Source organism: Schistocerca serialis, chromosome 8 (assembly GCF_023864345.2).
Source record: "Schistocerca serialis cubense isolate TAMUIC-IGC-003099 chromosome 8, iqSchSeri2.2, whole genome shotgun sequence".
In the NCBI taxonomy this organism is placed as follows: domain Eukaryota; kingdom Metazoa; phylum Arthropoda; class Insecta; order Orthoptera; family Acrididae; genus Schistocerca; species Schistocerca serialis.
Genome location: NC_064645.1, coordinates 181689949 through 181710776, shown reverse-complemented (window position 1 = coordinate 181710776; position 20828 = coordinate 181689949). Strand labels below are relative to the sequence as shown.

The 20828-nt window shown below is 45.4% G+C and overlaps 1 protein-coding gene across 1 annotated transcript in view; it reads left to right on the top strand.

Moving 5' to 3' along the window:
- The window catches only part of LOC126416474 (ATP-binding cassette sub-family G member 1), a 449674-nt gene that overhangs the window by 342522 nt on the left and 86324 nt on the right, over positions 1 to 20828 (top strand). Inside the window, exon 3 of the mRNA XM_050084208.1 lies at positions 7732 to 7927. Coding sequence (XP_049940165.1) covers positions 7732 to 7927 — 196 coding nt within the window. The remainder of the gene's footprint in view (positions 1 to 7731; positions 7928 to 20828) is intronic.

The following is a 20828-nucleotide window of genomic DNA, read 5'->3' as shown; positions in this document are numbered from 1 at the left end:
TTAGGCCGTCTTCCGCTCACGCCCCAACATCGTGCAGCCCGCCTCCAGTGGTGTCGCGACAGGCGTGAATGGAGGGACGAATGGAGACGTGTCGTCTTCAGCGATGAGAGTCGCTTCTGCCTTGGTGCCAATGATGGTCGTATGCGTGTTTGGCGCCGTGCAGGTGAGCGCCACAATCAGGACTGCATACGACCGAGGCACACAGGGCCAACACCCGGCATCATGGTGTTAGGAGCGATCTCCTACACTGGCTGTACACCACTGGTGATCGTCGAGGGGACACTGAATAGTGCACGGTACATCCAAACCGTCATCTAACCCATCGTTCTACCATTCCTAGATCGGCAAGGGAACTTGCTGTTCCAACAGGACAATGCACGCCCGCATGTATCCCGTGCCACCCAACGTGCTCTAGAAGGTGTAAGTCAACTACCCTGGCCAGCAAGATCTCCGGATCTGTCCCCCATTGAGCATGTTTGGGACTGGATGAAGCGTCGTCTCACGCGGTCTGCACGTCCAGCACGAACGCTGGTCCAACTGAGGCGCCAGGTGGAAATGGCATGGCAAGCCGTTCCACAGGACTACATCCAGCATCTCTACGATCGTCTCCATGGGAGAATAGCAGCCTGCATTGCTGCGAAAGGTGGATATACACTGTAGTAGTGCCGACATTGTGCATGCTCTGTTGCCTGTGTCTATGTGCCTGTGGTTCTGTCAGTGTGATCATGTGATGTATCTGACCCCAGGAATGTGTCAATAAAGTTTCCCCTTCCTGGGACAATGAATTCATGGTGTTCTTATTTCAATTTCCAGGAGTGTATGTGTATATCGCAATCAAAATGGTTCAAATGGCTCTCAGCACTATGGGACTTAACTTCTGAGGTAATCAGTCCCCTAGAACTTTGAACTACTTAAACCTAACTAACCTAAGGACATCACACACATCCATGCCCGAGGCAGGATTCCAACCTGCGACTGTAGCACTCGTGCGGTTCCAGACTGTAGCGCCTAGACTCGCTCGGCCACTACGGCCGGCATATCGCAATCCCATGACTTTTGCAACCTCGGTGAGATCAAGATAAACAAAACTGCAAATTTTTGTACTTTTCCCAAAATACCAAATTATATGAAGAATATCTCCATCATAATACAGAGCATCCAGAGTAAAAGGGGGAATACATTACCCTTTGAGCTGAAAATAACATCATAAAATTCCTGTACTTGTCTGAAGGCCGTCTCTGTTACAGGAAGACTACATTTGTATAATATAGTTTTAAGTTTTCAAGAAATCTTCCATGCCAGCTTACGAAAAAAGGCCTCTGCTACATTTATGCCAATGTTACCTCACTACAGGTTATATATTTCAGTCACATGCGCCCCTGTGTAATACCTCCGGTTTATGTACTCCATAGGCTTTTGGGAGGAGCGTCAATTTCCAGCTTCTTGCCAATATCCTGTTTCAAGTGTTTACACACTAATTCTGACTCACGGTCGTATTTATCTGCCAAAATTATTTAGAAATCATAGCTCGTGCGAAACTCTTCCTGCTCCTTTTCCCGCACTTTATCGTGCGAACCATGGTTGAGCATCAACAGGCACATTCCATATTGTTAGCTTTCCGGAAAGCGTTTGACATAGTGGTACACTGCAAACTGATAACAAAGGTCAGAGCGTACGGAATAGGTTCTCAGATATGCGAGTGACTCGAAGACTTTTTAAGTAATAAAATCCAGCACTTTGTTCTGGATGACGACTGTTCATCAGACACAAAGGTATCATTAGGTGTGCCTCAGGGAAGTATGACAGGACCACTCGGGTTCTTCATATACACACCTCAACAAAAGTTTGGAGTATCAAAGAGTTAGTACAATGACTTCCTATAGTACACAAACCAAAGTTTGTAGAATATTTTATCAAAATAAACATACTCGTAATTCCTTTTGAAAACAAGAACGATTTTGGCTAGTTAAAGAAAATCGTTATAAAACAAAGCAGGCTCTCTCCTAAGTGTACATCTTGAAAACAAAAACAATAAAAAGCTTTACCTCATCATGATTATTATCAGTCTTTAGTAGTCCTCCCCGCACACGAATGAATTCTTCCACTTTGCGAGCAGGCCACTATGGCCGAGCGGCTCTAGGCGCTTCAGTCTGGAACCGCGGGACCACCACGGTCGCAGGTTCGAATCCTCCTTCTGGCATGGATGTGTGTGATGTCCTTAGGTTAGTTAGGGGACTGATGACCTCAGATTTTAAGTCCCATAGTCATCAGAGCCATTTTAACCAATTTGAACCACTTAGCGATGCATGCTCTGGATGAGACAATCAAGTTCATCTTGGGGTATGAGGTCCCACTCCTCAATGACAGCTTTAGTGAGGTCCTGGAGATAGTTAAGTCGATTCGGACGTTGTGTAATGTCCATCTCCAACAGGTCCCATGCATGCTATATTGCATTCATATCTGGGGACTGTACTGTTCAATGCATTCAGTTGGTGCTGCATCTTTGAAGATACCGAGACACTGCTAGAGTACAGAGCAGTCTTGCGTTGTCATCAACTAGGATGGCGTTGTCTCCGACATCACGTCTGTAGGGCCTTACAGTCGTTTGTAGGACCCCTTGGAGGTACGGGAACCAGTCAGAATGCCGTAGATGGGAACCAGAGGGTCCGCTGTCCCGTCATTATTGCCGCCCAGAACATTACACTTCCACCTGCAAACGGATGGACTTCGTGAACGTATCGGCGTTCCTGGTATCGTCTAGCGCTTCTCCAAAGCCTAAGACTCTCAGTGTCTTTTCGCAAACCAATCCTGGTCTGGTCAGCAAAAATGAAGTTACTCCATTCTGCAATGGTCCAGTGCTGACGTGCATAAGCCCAGGTACCTCGATTGCTTCGATTCCGTTGGTTAAGTGCAAAGCTATTCATTCTTCTGGAATCAAGACCACCCTGATGCAATCTAGTTTGCACTGTTTGTTATGCGAAACGAATCTCTGTCGCCTGGGAGAAGTCATTTCCAATATTTCTGGCAGTTGAAGTTGGGCACCTGCGAGCCGGCAATTGGCGGAATCTATCATGCACCCGTGTTATCATACGGGGACGACCGCTGCGATATCTATCGTTCACATTTCCCGACCATCCGCACTTCCTCCACACCTTAGACACACGACTTTGAGTAACATTATCCGATCGGCAACATCTTGCAGTGTATGACATGCTGAAAGTAAAGCCACTAACCTGACCCTATCAGTGTTGTATGCCTCTACTTGGCATGTTACTGCAGTGCAGAACACACACTGAATGAAGCTTTTGTTGATACTGGACTGCTCGCGGTGTGCCGCTGCGGCAGCAATATTTATATGACCAGAAAAAGGCCACAAAGCATGCCAGAAGTAAACAACGTTCAGTATTTGGGCTCTAACTGGATAATGTATGAAGTTCCTAGATCAGTGATACCTCCAGTATCGTAGACTATATTTTACGATAGTATTCCAGACTTTTGTTGAGCACTGTAAATAAACGATCGAAAAATGGTTCAAATGGCTCTGAGCGCTATGGAACTTAACATCTATGGTCATCAGTCCCCTAGAACTTAGAACTACTTAAACCTAACTAACCTAAGGACAGCACACAACACCCAGTCATCACGAGGCAGAGAAAATCTCTTACCCCGCCGGGAATCGAACCCGGGAACCCAATAAAAGATCTGACGGATAGGATGAGCAGCAGTCCGCAACTGTTTGCTGATGACAGATGACGTTGTTGTATTATTTAAGTAACTGTAGGAGGATGCAAGATGACTTGGATAGAATTTCTGATTGCTGTGATGAACAGCTGTTAGTTCTAAGTGCGAAGAAATGTAATGTAACGCATATGTGTATGAAAAGCAGTCCTATAATGTTCGAATACGGTATTAGTCGTGTTCTACTTGACACAGTCACTTCGATTATGTATCCTATAGGGGTAACCTTGCAGAGCGACATGAAGTAGAACGAGTGCGTAAGGCCGGTCGTGGGGTAGCCGGCTGGACGACTTTTTATCGGGACAATTCTAGGAAAGTGTAGTTCATCTATAATGAAGACCACATGCAGGACAGTTATATGACGCATACCTGAGTACTGTTCCAGTGTTCGGGACCCCCACCCAATCAGTCCAAAGGAAGACATGGAAGCAATTCAGAGGCGGGCTGCTAGACTTGTTACCGGAGGATCCATCAAAATACGAGTGTTACCGAAATAATCTAAGGAAGAAGACGTTCTTTTTGTGAACCTTTATTGACAAAGTTTAGAGAACCGGTATCGGACTCCAAAACGATCCTAGTCCCGCAACATACATCTCGTATACGGGCTGCGAAGGCAAGTGAAATCATGGCTGGTGCGGAAGGAGATAGTCGTTTTTCCAAGATGCTCAGTCACAGCCATTGTCACTAAATATGATGCACTGAGGCACTGGTGCAGACTTGTATATTGTATGCGTGACATGTAATACCAGCTTAACGGTGCTGCTGTCTGTCTGTGGAATCTCCATTCTCCTTCTTCAGAGTTTCATAAATGTGGTCAGGTGTTTCACCTTCAGTCACTGAAAATCTTCTTGTACGTACATCAGCGTTGGTTATTTTCTAAATTGTCCGCCCCCGGTAGCTGAATGGTCAGCGTGACGGATTGTCAGTCCTCTGGGGCTGGGTTCGGTTCCCGGCTGGGTCGGGGAATTTTCTCCGCCCGAGACTGGGTGTTGTGCTGTCCTCATCGTCCTATCATCCTCATCGACTGCACGTCGCCGAAGTGGCGTCAAATTGAAAGACCGGCGCCTGGCGAACGGCCTGCCCGACGGGGGGCCCAAGCCATACGATTAAATAAATAGATTTTCTAAATTTATACAGTGCTGTTTCATGATTACTCTGTCATCAGCTTAATGAAGGAGGTACAGCTTAATGAAGGAGGTACTCGCAGAAGCATTTCTGTATCGTGAAAGCGTGCTCAGTCAAGATGCTGAGTTTCGGGAGCTGGCTCCCTGGTCGGGCTCGAGACGGGACGGTGTTGAGGCTAGGACTGTTGGTATTTTTAAAAATATTGAGAATCCGGTATCAATACTTTTAAAAAATATTATTATCGTCCCTTGTTGCATCAAAAAAAAAATTGCCAATATATCGGTATATCGACGGAAAGAATATCGACGTATCGACAAAAAAAGATCGGCTGCTCATTGTAAATATATTTCCAGTTTCATAACTGTATATTTAAGTACTGATTTATTATTAGATGTTCTGTACATCAACAAGCTAGCTTCCTGCTTATCCCCCTTAGAGAAAGAATTGAAAGGAAAACGATGCACGTTCACGTTCGGCGATAACTACTTTACTAATAGTAACTGCATGTAAGTGGCACAATAAAAGGTGTTCCATGGGTCCGTCGTTCGGTTTCGTCACATATTCCAGAAGAATTAATGTCGACTTCCGTGTTTTTCCATTTCTCCAAACAGCAGCCAACTAGCAGTCGAAGTGTCAGAATTGCTTGGTTAAGTTAAACGTTGCAGTTGTTGTTGGCAGTGCCGAGCGAGGATTACGTCAGCATTTCCCCTCACACGTCTCCGCCCAACGGAAAGACCGATCTTGTCATTTAGATTTTTGTTCATCATTTTCACCAACTGCATTTTAAAGAATGCCAATGTGAAGAAAGTTGCGTTAAGAATTGTTTTTTAACGCAACTGGTGTGCTATTTCCTCACGTCGGAAATCTTGTTATTCTACTCAGTCCCTCCACCCTCCCTACTACCCCGCACCCTTCGCTGGTGCAATCGGAATACTTCTATGTGCCTTCTATACCAACTTCACATGGTCAAAGAGAGAGACTGAACATAATAAAAACTCAAAAAGTAGTAAGATTGCCTCACATAGTGAAAGTAAAAATGTGTCCTACTACAATTTCAAAAGAATAATTTCAAATATTTACCGAAAATTGCAAATATATATATATATATACACTCCTGGAAATAGAAAAAAGAACACATTGACACCGGTGTGTCAGACCCACCATACTTGCTCCGGACACTGCGAGAGGGCTGTACAAGCAATGATCACACGCACGGCACAGCGGACACACCAGGAACCGCGGTGTTGGCCGTCGAATGGCGCTAGCTGCGCAGCATTTGTGCACCGCCGCCGTCAGTGTCAGCCAGTTTGCCGTGGCATACGGAGCTCCATCGCAGTCTTTAACACTGGTAGCATGCCGCGACAGCGTGGACGTGAACCGTATGTGCAGTTGACGGACTTTGAGCGAGGGCGTATAGTGGGCATGCGGGAGGCCGGGTGGACGTACCGCCGAATTGCTCAACACGTGGGGCGTGAGGTCTCCACAGTACATCGATGTTGTCGCCAGTGGTCGGCGGAAGGTGCACGTGCCCGTCGACCTGGGACCGGACCGCAGCGACGCACGGATGCACGCCAAGACCGTAGGATCCTACGCAGTGCCGTAGGGGACCGCACCGCCACTTCCCAGCAAATTAGGGACACTGTTGCTCCTGGGGTATCGGCGAGGACCATTCACAACCGTCTCCATGAAGCTGGGCTACGGTCCCGCACACCGTTAGGCCGTCTTCCGCTCACGCCCCAACATCGTGCAGCCCGCCTCCAGTGGTGTCGCGACAGGCGTGAATGGAGGGACGAATGGAGACGCGTCGTCTTCAGCGATGAGAGTCGCTTCTGCCTTGGTGCCAATGATGGTCGTATGCGTGTTTGGCGCCGTTCAGGTGAGCGACACAATCAGGACTGCATACGACCGAGGCACACAGGGCCAACACCCGGCATCATGGTGTGGGGAGCGATCTCCTACACTGGCCGTACTCCACTGATGATCGTCGAGGGGACACTGAATAGTGCACGGTACATCCAAACCGTCATCGAACCCATCGTTCTACCATTCCTAGACCGGCAAGGGAACTTGCTGTTCCAACAGGACAATGCACGTCCGCATGTATCCCGTGCCACCCAACGTGCTCAAGAAGGTGTAAGTCAACTACCCTGACCAGCAAGATCTCCGGATCTGTCCCCCATTGAGCATGTTTGGGACTGGATGAAGCGTCGTCTCACGCAGTCTGCACGTCCAGCACGAACGCTGGTCCAACTGAGGCGCCAGGTGGAAATGGCATGGCAAGCCGTTCCACAGGACTACATCCAGCATCTCTACGATCGTCTCCATGGGAGAATAGCAGCCTGGATTGCTGCGAAAGGTTGATATACACTGTACTAGTGCCGACATTGTGCATGCTCTGTTGCCTGTGTCTATGTGCCTGTGGTTCTGTCAGTGTGATCATGTGATGTATCTGACCCCAGGAATGTGTCAATAAAGTTTCCCCTTCCTGGGACAATGAATTCACGGTGTTCTTATTTCAATTTCCAGGAGTGTATATATATATATATATATATATATATATATATATATATATATATAAAATAAAAATATCGGCACTCGATATGCCCATTCGATATCGATAGTGCCCTTTCGACATCGATAGTGGCATTTCGATATCTGCAGTGCAGTTTCAAGATAGTGCCATGTCGAAACCGATATTGCCATAATTATCGATATTTCCCTTTGCATATCGATATTGCCATTTCAATATCAATACAACGGTGAAAAAAATAATAGCCGATATGTATATCAATGTTACCTGGAAAAATATCGATATGTCGATACTTTCCAACGGCGCTACTTGAGGCTGGGTGCTTGGTGTGGGTGCAGGACGCGCGGCATGGGCGGCGAGCTGCGGCTGGACGAGGTGCCTCTGCAGCCGGGCGACAGCCGCCTGCGCCGGCAGGCCAGCTACATCCAGCAGGATGACCATCTGCCGGGCCTGTTCAGCGTCTCCGAGCTCATGTGGATGGCCGCCCACCTCAAGCTCGGCTCCTCGCTCTCCGACAAGGCCAAGAAGCTGCTGGTGAGTCGCCCGCTCTGCTCTCTGCGCCACCTCTCGCGCTTTGAAACCTCACGACTTTCCAGACAGTCCTGTTGGAGGAACATCCGCAACTGAGCATTATAGCAGAGGTTGAAAGTACCGCTTCAGTTGTAAGGTTCTTTTTATTTAGAACACGACCGGTTTCGGGCTCTTATACGCCCATCATCTGGTGTTAGAACTTTGTGCTGTGACCCCGAGCTCCGCGGGGTGCTCTGCGTTCGCTAGTGTACTCGTCCACCGCGGCGCCTGAGGTCACAGCACAAAGTTATAACACCTCATGATGGGCGTATAAGGGCCGGAAACCGGTCGTGTTGTAAATAAAAAGTACCTTATAACTGAAACGGTATTTTCAACCTCTGTTCACGATTTTGGCCAATGCGATGTCCCACTAACGAGTGGCGTCAACTTTTCAGTCTTCCCCTGTTGCGGCAATTTAGACTACCCTTCTCGCTTTCAACCAGTTTCTTCTTATTTTGAATTTAAAAAAAGTCTCGATTGTGGAACTTGGCTGTTTTAATGACGCGTTTCGTCTTTCAGGGCATCATCAGATTTTCTACAAAAAAGAAAAAAGGAAAATATCAAATGCCAGAGGTATGGTCCTATCACGCACAGCTCGAAATAAAAATATCAAAAAGGTGTCTGCGAACCACTAGAAAGAAAACTTACTACGTTTGCTGCTATGCTGTGAAATAAGCATAGTGAAGACCACCAAGATCACGCCAAACAGGGCTAGGACAAATATGAAGCAATAAAAAAATCATTAAAAAACCAAGAAATAGTATTGTAACAGAAGCAGAATTGAAATGTCCAAATGTTACACACACATCGGCATGTGCGACGGAGCAGCGATAGATCCACATTAATCGGAAGGCTTCATTTAAACACAGTGTAGTGAAATTGACAAATACCTCTGTATTTTTATACTTTTACACTTGACTGCATTTTATTGAGGCCCACATCATTTACCACTAGAACATGCGCTGCCTATTGCAGCTCTATGCAATAGTATTCTTCCAATGGCCGGCCGATGTGGCCGAGCGGTTCTAGGCGCTTCAGTCCGGAACCGCGCTGCTGCTACGGTCGCAGGTTCAAATCCTTCCTCATGCAAGGATGTGTGTGATGTCCTTAGGTTAGTTAGGTTTAAGTAGTTCTAAGTCTAGGGGGCTGATGACCGCAGATGTTAAGTCCCATAGTGCTCAGAGCCATCTTCCAGTTTTCATATAGATAACCCCATTATGTTTATTTATTATTTTAATATATTCGATCCTCACAATGTTTTTTTTTCAGTAGCCTAATTTTTAATCCCCATTATATGCTCATCATTAAATTATTTCAGAATCACTCATGCACGCTCTCTGTGTGAATTTTCGCTACTAAACCCCACGAGGCGCAAAATCCAGTCCTTAACTGTGCACATGTGGGGACATCTTCAGCTGTGTTGGTGTTTCACTACACTGTGTTCAAATGAAGCCAATGTCTGCAACCCTGTAAGTGTGGTCCTATCGCTACACCGCCCCTCCTGCCATTATGTCTGGGCATGTATATCGAAGGTAACGTTTGCACTTTTCAGTTTTGCGTCTGCCACTGTACTTCTTTGAACTTTCTTTAAAACCATTTCTTACAGCTTCTTATTTATTGGGTAGGTTCACAACCTATTTAGTGCGATGTTGGTGTATGCTTATTTCAAAACATAACAGGAAACGTAAGTTTTCTTTCTAATGGTTCGTAGAAGCTTCATTGATATTTTCACTTCGAGCTGTGCGTGATAGGACCATGCATCTGGCTATTTATATCTTTCTTAGTTCTCCATTCTAGAAAATCTGATGATGCTCTAAACCGTTGAAACGCGACATTAAAACAATAATTTTCGCAACCAACACTCTTTTCCTTCAAAATGACCTTTATACGTTTGCTGTACGAACCAGACCGATGGCGTGGGAAAAGTTTAGTAGTGTGTTCTTACTTTTACTTCAGTAACTTGTCCTTCTCTATCCCTTCTGCGTCCACTAAAACATGTACACTTTCCTCTTCTGCAACAATAACAACCACTACTATTCCTAATGCTGTAGAGCTTGGTGATAAAAGTTTTACTCTGAGAGTAACAACTGGTTAGTTGTCGCATGCACAGGTACACCACCCAACGGCACAGGCGACATACCACCGTGTTTATCTTGAAATACTTACAGCTGAGAGAAAATTCTTCCTGGCCTTCCTTGCTGTTGGTGATACATACGCAAAAACGTTTGATACTATAGCTGACATGTGGATCATTCCGTTCACATAGGAGGGTCCTGGACAAAAATACGGAAACCCCAAAAGTAATACACATCATTATCCCTAACACGGTGCAGGAAAATCGTTGGCGTTCAAAATAGCTTCCAGTCGTCCCGGAGTGGCTATATACAAATCCTGAATACTAGAATGAGATTTTCACTCTGCAGCGGAGTGTGCGCTGATATGACACTTCCTGGCAGATTAAAACTGTGTGCCTGACTGAGAATCGAACTCGGGATCTTTGCCTTTCGCGGGCAAGTGCTCTACCATCTGAGCTACCCAAGCACGACTTACGCCCCGTCCTCACAGCTTCACATCTGCCAAACCTCGTCTCCTATCTTCCAAACTTGGAAACATCCCCCACGCTGTGGCTAAGTCATGTCTTCGCAATATCCTTTTTCCAGGAGTGCTAGTTCTGCAGATTCGCAGGAGAAGTTCTGTGAAGTTTGGAAGGTAGGAGACGAGGTACTGGCAGATGTGAAACTGTGAGGACGGGGCGTGAGCTGTGCTTGGGTATCTCAGATCGTAGAGAACATACCCGCGAAAGGCAAAGGTCCCGAGTTCGAGTCTTGGTCTGGCACCATGTACTGTGTTATTGCCAGGAAGTTTCAAATCCTGAATAGTTTTCAAGGGAACCTTACACCAAGTTTAGGTAACGACTATGGAGACGTGCAGCCACCATGTTTCCTAATCTCCAAAGAACACAGAAGTACAATTGTTTTGTGATCTGGAGTCTGTGGTGAAAATAGGAGATGCGACAGTTCATTGTCATGCTCAGAAAACCAATCCTGGTCGACGGTAACTGTGTGAACAGAGACCCTGTCTTCTTGGAACACAGCACCATCAATGGGTAGTAAACATCGTACCTTGAGGTGGACCTGATCAGCCAGACTGGTAACATAATCGTAGGCAGTTATGCGACCATCCAGAGTACCCCTGGGGCCCACGGAAACGCCACGATTCCGCCGCCCAAATCATCACCGAACACTCCCTACATTTCACACTAGCGGCGTGAGCTCGACCTTAAGTTGGAAACAGTGTGCAGTAGCACTTATCCGACCAAATGACATTCTTATATTGTTCCATAGTCCAAGTGTTATGGCTTAGGCACTACGTTCTTCTGTTACAGGTATTTGCAACTCTGATCTGTGGTTTTGGAATTCCAGCTCTCCCTGCACTTCGAAAATTATGAAGGTCCCTTCGCATTGTTTTGGTGCTGACGTCGTTCTCAGCTGCGAGGAGGAGGAGGAGGATATGAATAGTTTTTAACGTATCGTCGACAGCGAGATCATTAGAGAAGGAGCACAAACTCGGATTAGGGAAGGATGGAGGCGAAAGTCGGCCGTGCCCTTTCGAAGGAACAATCGCTGCATTTACCTTACACGATTCGGGGAAACCACGGAAAACCTAAATCTGGATAGCTGGACTGAGGTTTTAGCTGGACTGGGGTTTGAACCGTTGCCCTTCCGAATGCAAGTCCAGTGTTCGCAGCTGCGACATCAAGTTTTGCAGCAACTTTCGCAGCTCTCGTCCTATTGCTTTTTTCCTCAGCAGTGACCGTCCGTCACGAACGCTCAATACACACTCATGCTCATAAATTAAGGGTAATTGTAGAATGTGGTGCCACATAACGTGGCACTACACAAAACTGGCGCTATTTGCATAGGCACATAGGGAACACACACGACACAGATCTGTGTCCACGGTATTGGTGATAAGTTGAGAAAATCGTCCCGAAACACATGCGCTACAAAACGCCACTGTTTCCTGCGCATGTACTCCGACATCAATATTGGATATGATCACCATGCACACGTATACAGGCCGCACAATGGGTTGGCATACTCTGGATCAGGTGGTCGAGCAGCTGCTGGGGTATAGCCTCCTATTCTGACACCAGTGCCTGTTGGAGCTCCTGAAGTGTCATAGGGGTTTCAAGACGTGCAGCGATACGTTGACCGAGATGTGCTCGATGGGATTTAGGTCTGGAGAACAGGCAGGCCACTCCATTCGCCTGATATCTTCTGTTTCAAGGTACTCCTCCACAATGGCAGCTCGCTAGGGCCGTGCGTTATCGTCCATCAGGAGGAAGGTGGGACCCACTGGAGCCCTGAAAAGGCAGACATACTGGTGCAAAATGACGTCCCGATACACCTGACCTGTTACAGTTCCTCTGTCAGAGGCATGCAGGGGTGTACGTGCACCAGTCATAATCCCACCCCACACCATCAAACGACGACCTACATACTGGTCCCTTTCAAGGACATTAAGGAGTTGGTATCTGGTTACTGGTTCACGCCAGATAAAAACCTGGCGGAAAGCACTGTTCAGACTATACCTGGACTCGTCCGTGAACATAACCACTGTTCCAATTACCATGTACTGTGTTATTGCCACCAGGCTTTATGGGCTCTCCTGCGACCAGGGGTCAGTGGAATGCACCTTGCAGGTCTCCGGCCGAATAGACCGTGTCTGTTCAGTCGTCTGTAGACTGTGTGTCTGGAGACAACTGTTCCAATGGTTGCGGTAAAGTCCCGAGCAAGGCTACCTGCAGTATTCCGTTGCCATCTGGGGGCACTGATGGTGAGATATCGGTCTTCTTGTCGTGTTGTACACTGTGGACGACCCGTACTGTAGTGCCTGGACATGTTTCCTGTCAGCTGGAATCGTTTCCATAATCTTGATCACACTTTGTGGGACACGGAGGGCCCGTGCTACAACCTGCTGCGTTTGACCAGCCTCCAGTCGCCCTTATAACGTCATCAATATGTGTTCTTTGAGCCATTTTCAACACACAGTCACCATTAGCACGTCTGAAAACGCCTGCACGCTTACTCGCTGCACCGAACTCTGACATGCACCAACACATCTCAGTGTATGTGGACTGCTGCCAGCGCCACCGTGCGACGGCCGCAGATCAAATGCACCGCATGGTCATACCCCGAGGTGATTTAAACCCGCAAACGGCTCACCAGAGCGTTGTTTCACCGCGTATCTGCATTATCCTTTACTTGTGAGCACGAGTGTACTTTCGTCCGGTTTGTGGCTCAGCGATTATATTTCTCCGCTTTTCCTGAATGCGCAATAAGTCTTAGATATGGGGCCTATTGAAACACCAAGCACTTTCACTGTCTTCGTTATGGAAGCACCCACCATAAGAGCAGCAGCAGTATGCCCACGTTATAATTCACTTAGCTCCGACCTGATGCACTATCACAACTACACAGATCACTATTCTGACCACGTCTGACACTTGAAAATTATCGAAGACATTGCACAGGTGCCGTTCGTTGTCAAATATAATAACGCAACCTGTAGGCTTGGCTTGTATCTGCATTTATGTTGAAGTGTTCCTTTATAGCGGCGATTTTGCCCAGTCTCTGTAGTTCTCCGTCTTTTCACCTACCATATCTCAAATGTGAGACTATCATTTGAATCAAATTTGTGAGTCAGATATCGTATGAATGTGTCGCCTGATACACGCTCCAGTCCGGAACCGCTCGACTGCTACGGTCCCAGGTTCGAATCCTGCCTCGACCATGGATGTGTGTGAGGTCCTAAGGTTAGTAAGGTTTAAGCAGTTCTAGGTTCTAGGGGACTGATGGCCTCAGATGTTAAGTCCCATAGTGCTCAGAGCCATTTGCACCATTTTGCAACTGTTAAATTTGTTTTTCTGAAAACGTTGGCGATTTTTTGTGATATGGGGCCCAGGTATGGGATACTGGCGAATATTTTCTCTTCTTCCACAGTGTGTCCTATTGTTGCCTTGCTTTTGTGTATTTGTCTGCTTAAACTGTCAATTGTTTTGGCTGTGTTACCATTGCTTATGGCAATGCTCTTCATTGTATCTATCTCATTCTTGACAGTGTTTTCTTCTAAATCAAGGGAGTGTACTTTGTGTAGCATGGACATAAATGCAACATGTTTCTGTGTGGTGTAATGGCATGATGAGCTGTCAAGTGTTATGTCTGCGTATGTGCGTTTTCTGTGAATGCTGAACTTGTCTTGTTGGTGGTCGGTGATTTGTGATTTTAAGATCCAGGAAGTTTATGCTTTTGTTGCCCTCATGTTCTGTTGTGAATTTTACGTTTTTGAGGAAAGAATTGAATACTGGTTGTAGTTCTTCGAGCTCATCTTTTGTTCCACCAAATAGCAGCATGGTGTCATCAACATATATAAAGTAATATACTATTTTACTTTTGTGTCTATTGTCTTCATTAAAGAACTTACTTTCCAAATGATTGAGGAATATGTCGACTAGAAAACTTGAAATGCTACTGCCCTTGGCAAGACCCTCATTCTGTTGGTAAACTTTCCCATTAAATGTAAAGTAATGGTGAGACAATATTAGCTGTAACATTCCTTGACTTCGGGTATTTCTCCAATTGACAATTTTTATGTTTCATTAAGTTTTCAAAGATTTGTCGCCTGATACAGCTATAGCACGTCGTGCAGTTTTAGATGACCTCATCGTTCGTACGTGTTTCTGAACAATGTTACTTTATCCTGAAGAATTCCTGGCCTCTTCCTAGTCCACGTACAACGTAAATCAGCAGGTACGACGTACATCACCAATCACCCATAGCTCTTCTCCACCCACTATCATCCTTGCTTCCCTGTTCAAGGTTTTACTTAAAAGTGGAAGTAATTCCCTTATTGATCAAACCATTTTTAACTTCGCTGATTTTTCTCGTGATTAAGTTTCCTAATCATCTCAAAATTTTAAAATAAAACACCATGTTCAACAGTGACTGTAAAAATTATTTACTTGCGCTATTGCAATTTCGGGCTATTGGCCATTGTTAAGTGGTATAATTGTACTTTAGCACATGTCAAAATTAAAAAACTTCTCTGACATGCATACAAGTCTTCATGTATCTGTATGTCGAGTCTTGAATTATTTTAACGTCAACATGGATCACTCCAATGTACACTGTTAAAAACCATTATTAAAGCCTACATGGAATGATTCCATTATTAATTTGTTCTGTTTTATATTGTTTGCATTAATTATAAGTTAGAGTCTAATTATAATTAATTGTCTGCTCTAATTTCAATTTGATTCCTTTATTCTCTTCTGGACTTATCAGATATGCAGACAAAAACCTACTTGAACAATAGCTTGGTCTAAAAGTCTGCTAGTACAGATTCTGTTGAAACTGGATCAAAAGTTGGTAATGAATTATGATCGATCTACAGTGTTGTTATTGCTTATCTGTATCCTGTGAAGTAGCTATGTTGTTTGGGAAAATTATCCTCTTATGTACACTTTTTTTTTCGATCATCAGGCTTGTGAACAGTCCGATGCCGCTCACCATGACTTCCTCTCTTCAACTCTGAGTAGTACTTTCTTTATTTGTTGGATGTGTTCTAATCTCTGTCTTTACCTACAGTGTTTCCTCTCTACGACTTCCTCTAGTGTCATAAAAGCTATAAAGTTATTTCCCGAGCTCTTAACAAATGCCCTATCATCCTGTCTCTTCTTCTGTTCGGCATTTGCCACGATTCTGCTGAGAAAATCTCCATTTATTGTCCCATCTTTCTTCTTCTTCTTCTTCTTTTGCTACTGCCCTTATCCCGCATTGTGCGCAGGGTCGACAGGGTTAAGTACGGAATCGGCATGGTTAATTTTAAGGGGTGGCTGGATGCCCTTCCTGCCACCACCCCCTACCCCGCGGGATGGAATTAGTGTACCCCAGCTGTCTGCGTCTAGAGTAAATCGTGAAATAGTGCGAATGCGTTTCAAATGTCTGCGAGTCGTGTAACTGAGGCGGGACGTGGGGACCATCCCGGTATTCACCTATGGGGATGTGGAAAACCGCCGAAAAACCACAACCAGGCTGGCCGGCACAGAGGCCGTCGTCGTTAATCCGCCGGGCGGATTCGATCCGGGGCCGGCGCGCCTACCCGAGTCCAGGAAGCAGCGCGGTAGCGCTCTCGGCTACCCTGGCGGATTATTTATTGTTCCATCAGTCCACATAAATGACCCTATCATTGTGTTATACCGCATGTCAAAGGCTTAGATTCTTTTTTCCGGTTTTCCCACAGTCTATGATTATCACCCATCCAGTGTTGTGTTTCACGTTCATTCTCAGAAATTCCTTTCTCAAATTATGCCCTATACTGATGCTAATAGACTTCTATCAGCGAGAAATGCCCCCTTTGTCTGTGCTAGTCACTTCTTACATCCTCCTCGCTTCGTCCATTATGAGTTATTTCGCTTCCAAGGTGGCCCAAGTTTTCTTCGTGTTCTATGTGGTTCTCACTTCTGCTGTTAAGTTAATCGCTTCTCTCATTTCTGCTAATGCTCATTACTTTCGTCTTTCTTTAGTTAATTTTTGGTCTGTATCCTGCGTTCAGACTGTTCATTCCGCTACCAGGTCCTGATATTCTGCTTCACCTTCGCCATGTATACAGATGGACTGAAAACGACGCTAGTTCTATTGCAGAGCGTGAAGTTTCTGTCGCTGAAATATGTATACATATCAATGTTTCTTCCCTCTGCGAGGTGCGAATGTACGTTGCAATGAAGAACTGCCTGAGACAGTTCATGCAATTTGGTGGGTACACGGCTAAATGGAAAACAAAGCCATAAAGCTGCTCAGTGACAGAGTTTCCACAACAAATTGAGAACATGAATGAATGCTGTAATTTTTAGTTTCCCACGTCCTGATATCATAGACTCAGTTTAAAATGGAGTGCTTTGCCCCACTCAGCGTCATCATCTAAGTGAGTCCTGTGTTGCGTGGAACCGGAAGTTTTCGCGTGCAGAAGTTTAGAGATCACTCCCACGATATCACCAGAGAGCGGACGTTTGCATTGTGTCGTACGTCCAAACGTGACAGGCGGTATCCGTTCGCACAGCCCTGCCGGTAGCAGACTACAGCCAGTTTTCTCAATACAGCTATTTCCCATTCAGTTGGGTTCATTACACTAGGTCGAGAAACGAACCACTCAGTGCCGTGTACCTTGGATTCATATTTAATTTCTTTGGCACTCTTAAAGTTCTGTCACAGTCTAACATACCAGTCGCGACACTCTCTGAGCCTAAGTTGCTACCGTTTGACAGATGGAGCGACACTAGCGCTCCAAGCGGTTAGAAAGGTGACTGTTGACTGCGTCGTAACGACAAAGTTCGTTTTTAAATATTTTTCTACCTAATTAACGAAAAAGCTGTTATGCTTTGCGTTCTATGCGTTATTAAACCACTAAGAGACATAAATTAACATAGAATAAACGTAAAAACAGCTAAATCTCACTGATTCAGTGACATAAACAACAACAACTTATGAAACTTCCTGGCAGATTAAAACTGTGTGCCCGACCGAGACTCGAACTCGGGACCTTTGCCTTACGCGGGCAAGTGCTCTATCATCTGAGCTACCGAAGCACGACTCACGCCCGATCCTCACAGCTTTACTTCTGCCAGTATCTCGTCTCCTACCTTCCAAGCTTTACAGAAGCTCTCCTGCGAACCTTGCAGAACTAGCACTCCTGAAAGAAAGGATATTGCGGAGACATGGCTTAGCCACAGCCTGGGGGATGTTTCCAGAATGAGATTTTCACTCTGCAGCGGAGTGTGCGCTGATATGAAACTTCCTGGCAGAGGCAAAGGTCCCGAGTTCGAGTCTCGGTCCGGCACACAGTTTTAATTTGCCAGGAAGTTTCATATCAGCGCACACTCCGCTGCAGAGTGAAAATTTCATTCTGGAAACATCCCCCAGGCTGTGGCTAAGCCATGTCTCCGCAGTATCCTTTCTTTCAGGAGTGCTAGTTCTGCAAGGTTCGCAGGAGAGCTTCTGTAAAGCTTGGAAGGTAGGAGACGAGATACTGGCAGAAGTAAAGCTGTGAGGACCGGGCGTGAGTCGTGCTTCGATAGCTCAGATGATAGAGCACTTGCCCGCGAAAGGCAAAGGTCCCGAATTCGAGTCTCGGTCCGGCACACAGTTTTAATTTGCCAGGAAGTTTCATATCAGCGCACACTCCGCTGCAGAGTGAAAATCTCATTCTGGGAACAACAACTTACTCCTGAAGAAATATTTCCGAACATCTGCATAACTGCAGCTTACTCTATCGAAAGCAAGAGAATATAAACACGTATTTCACACATGAGCAGCACATATTTCTGTTGTTGCCTATTTCTATTATTTTTAGGACTTTCATTGACATAAAAAAATTTTCTGGAGTCTATTGATTTGCTCATTCTTGCGCTTCACTAGGCTTTCTAATATAAGAATTTTTTTGTAAATTCTGCATCAAAAGCGAATATTTCGAAGATTCGTGCCGTTTGTGGTTCAGTTGTAACAATTACTGTGAAATTGTTGTCTTCTGTGTTGGGAAACAGTTTTATTACCTTTGGCGTTTTACTGTCGCGTCTGGGTGGTTTTCCATGCAGATATAGGTGTTGTTGCTTACTTTGTACGTTAAATAATGTAGGTATTACATTTCCAAAAAGTTCCCTACGTTCCACACTCACTGATTTGAGTGAAAGTGTAGCAAACAAAACTTCACACATAGATGTACGCCGTCCTTCTGCAAAAGATCAGGTCTCTGGTGTTTGCTAGCAATTTTTTGTCATGGAAGGAGAATGACATTCTTCAGTAAACATGTGGACATTACAAGAGAATCAGAAATTAGCTGTCCTGTGAGGTGATGTTTCATACCTCTGAGGGCCATAGGAAGCTAAAGAATGACAAATTGCTTTCGCTTTTTAGTCATTGTTGATTTTTATTGCATTACGTACGCTGCCCATTGTATAAACTGTGCTAAAAATCAATATACACGATAGTATTGGCACTCACGCGATACTGCATGCAGTAGTGTGGCTTGCTGACCGCTTGGCGCGTTATTATCGCAGTGGGCAACAAAGCATAGGCGGAGTGCCGCGACTATATTATCTTACTTTGTGGTTCTGTTGTCATTAATTGGTACAAGCAACAACCGAGAGGCGTGGTGCGTTGGTTACGACGCTGGACTTTCATTCGTGGAGTGCTCAAATCTCTGTTTGGCCATTGACGTCTTGGTTTTCCATGGTTTCCCTGAATCGATTAAGGCAAACTGGGTGGAGCTTGTGCTTTGTCTCTTACGAACTCATCGTCGACAGGACGTAAAACCCTAACCTTCTGCCCTCCTTCCTTCACGCAACGACACAATCAGAAGACCAAAACAAACTGCAGAACGATTTAGAAAATATATCTGAATGGTGCGAAAAGTGGCAGTTGACCCTAAATAACGAAAGGCGTGAGGTCATCCACATGAGTGCTAAAAGGAACTCCTTAAACTTCGGTCACACGATACATCAGTCTAATCTAAAAGCCGTAAATTCAACTAAATACCTAGGTATTACAATTACGAACAACTTAAATTGGAACGAACACATACAAAATGTTGCTGGGAAGGCTAACCAAAGAATGCGTTTTATTGGTAGGGCACTTAGAAAATGGACATCATTAAAAGAAAGGTGTTTTCGGTTGCGACGGAATCTTCTCACGAAATTCCAATCACCAACTTTCTCCTCCGAATGCGGAAATATTTTGTTGACACCGACCTACATGGGGAGGAACGCTCACCAAGATAAAATAAGGGAAATCAGAGCTCATACAGAAAGATATACGTGTTCATTCTTTCCGCGCGCTATACGAGATTGGAATAATAGAGAATTGTGAAGGTGATTCGATGAACCCTCTGCCAGGCACTTAAATGTGATGCACAAAACCTTCAAACAACTCCTCCTTCAGACCCAGAAAGCATTAAACAGCTGAGACACGTAGGTGCCATACAAGGTTAATTATTAAAGCTTCCGTGGGCACTTGTTGACAAATGGCTTCTGTCTTGGGTACTCGGGTTCCATCACCATCTGTGGTGGGTGAAGATTTGCGAATACCAGCCACTCGCGCTGGCGAAACGTCAGAAAAATCATGAAACAAATGTCGCCCGAAGAACCCGAGACAGAAGCCAACAGGCAGTTTCTCAAGTTTAAAACCACTACATAAACCTATTCAAGCGGATAGAATCTGGTGCTAATATATATACTACGCTGCGCAACAAAATTAAAGGGCGACAAAAAAAGTCATTTTCTACCATTACGATGCAGAAGCTCGGATTTTGTCTCGAAAGTGCCTGCAGTCTTACTCTTTGGTGGAAAAAGCATGGATCCCTGCCACCTCACCCACGGGCTCAGTCACCCATAAGGAAACTGCTTGATTGCAACACTGGATGTCATGGTTCTGAAACGCGGCAGAGAGGCATCAATCGAATTATGTGGGTAGACCAAGGGCAGATGTGATAGCCTACCAATGACGTGACACGTCCAAGGTGGCGTTGGGCAGATTTGGGGTGAAATTTGGTGCCAATGTGCCATCATTAGTCCAGATTACACCTCATATGAACTTCTTTTGGTTTGCACGTATCGATCCCCTGTTCTGTTTGAACCACCGCCGAGCCCTTGAGTGATACGCATGGCGCCACGCTATTTCACCAATATAGAGAAAGCTTGTAGGTACATTCGAGCCAAATTTAGAACTCGTGCGCCACAGTGGGAGAAAATGGCTTTCGAAAAAGGGGCCCTTTGATTTTATTGTCAAAAGCGAATACTACAATATTTCCTGAT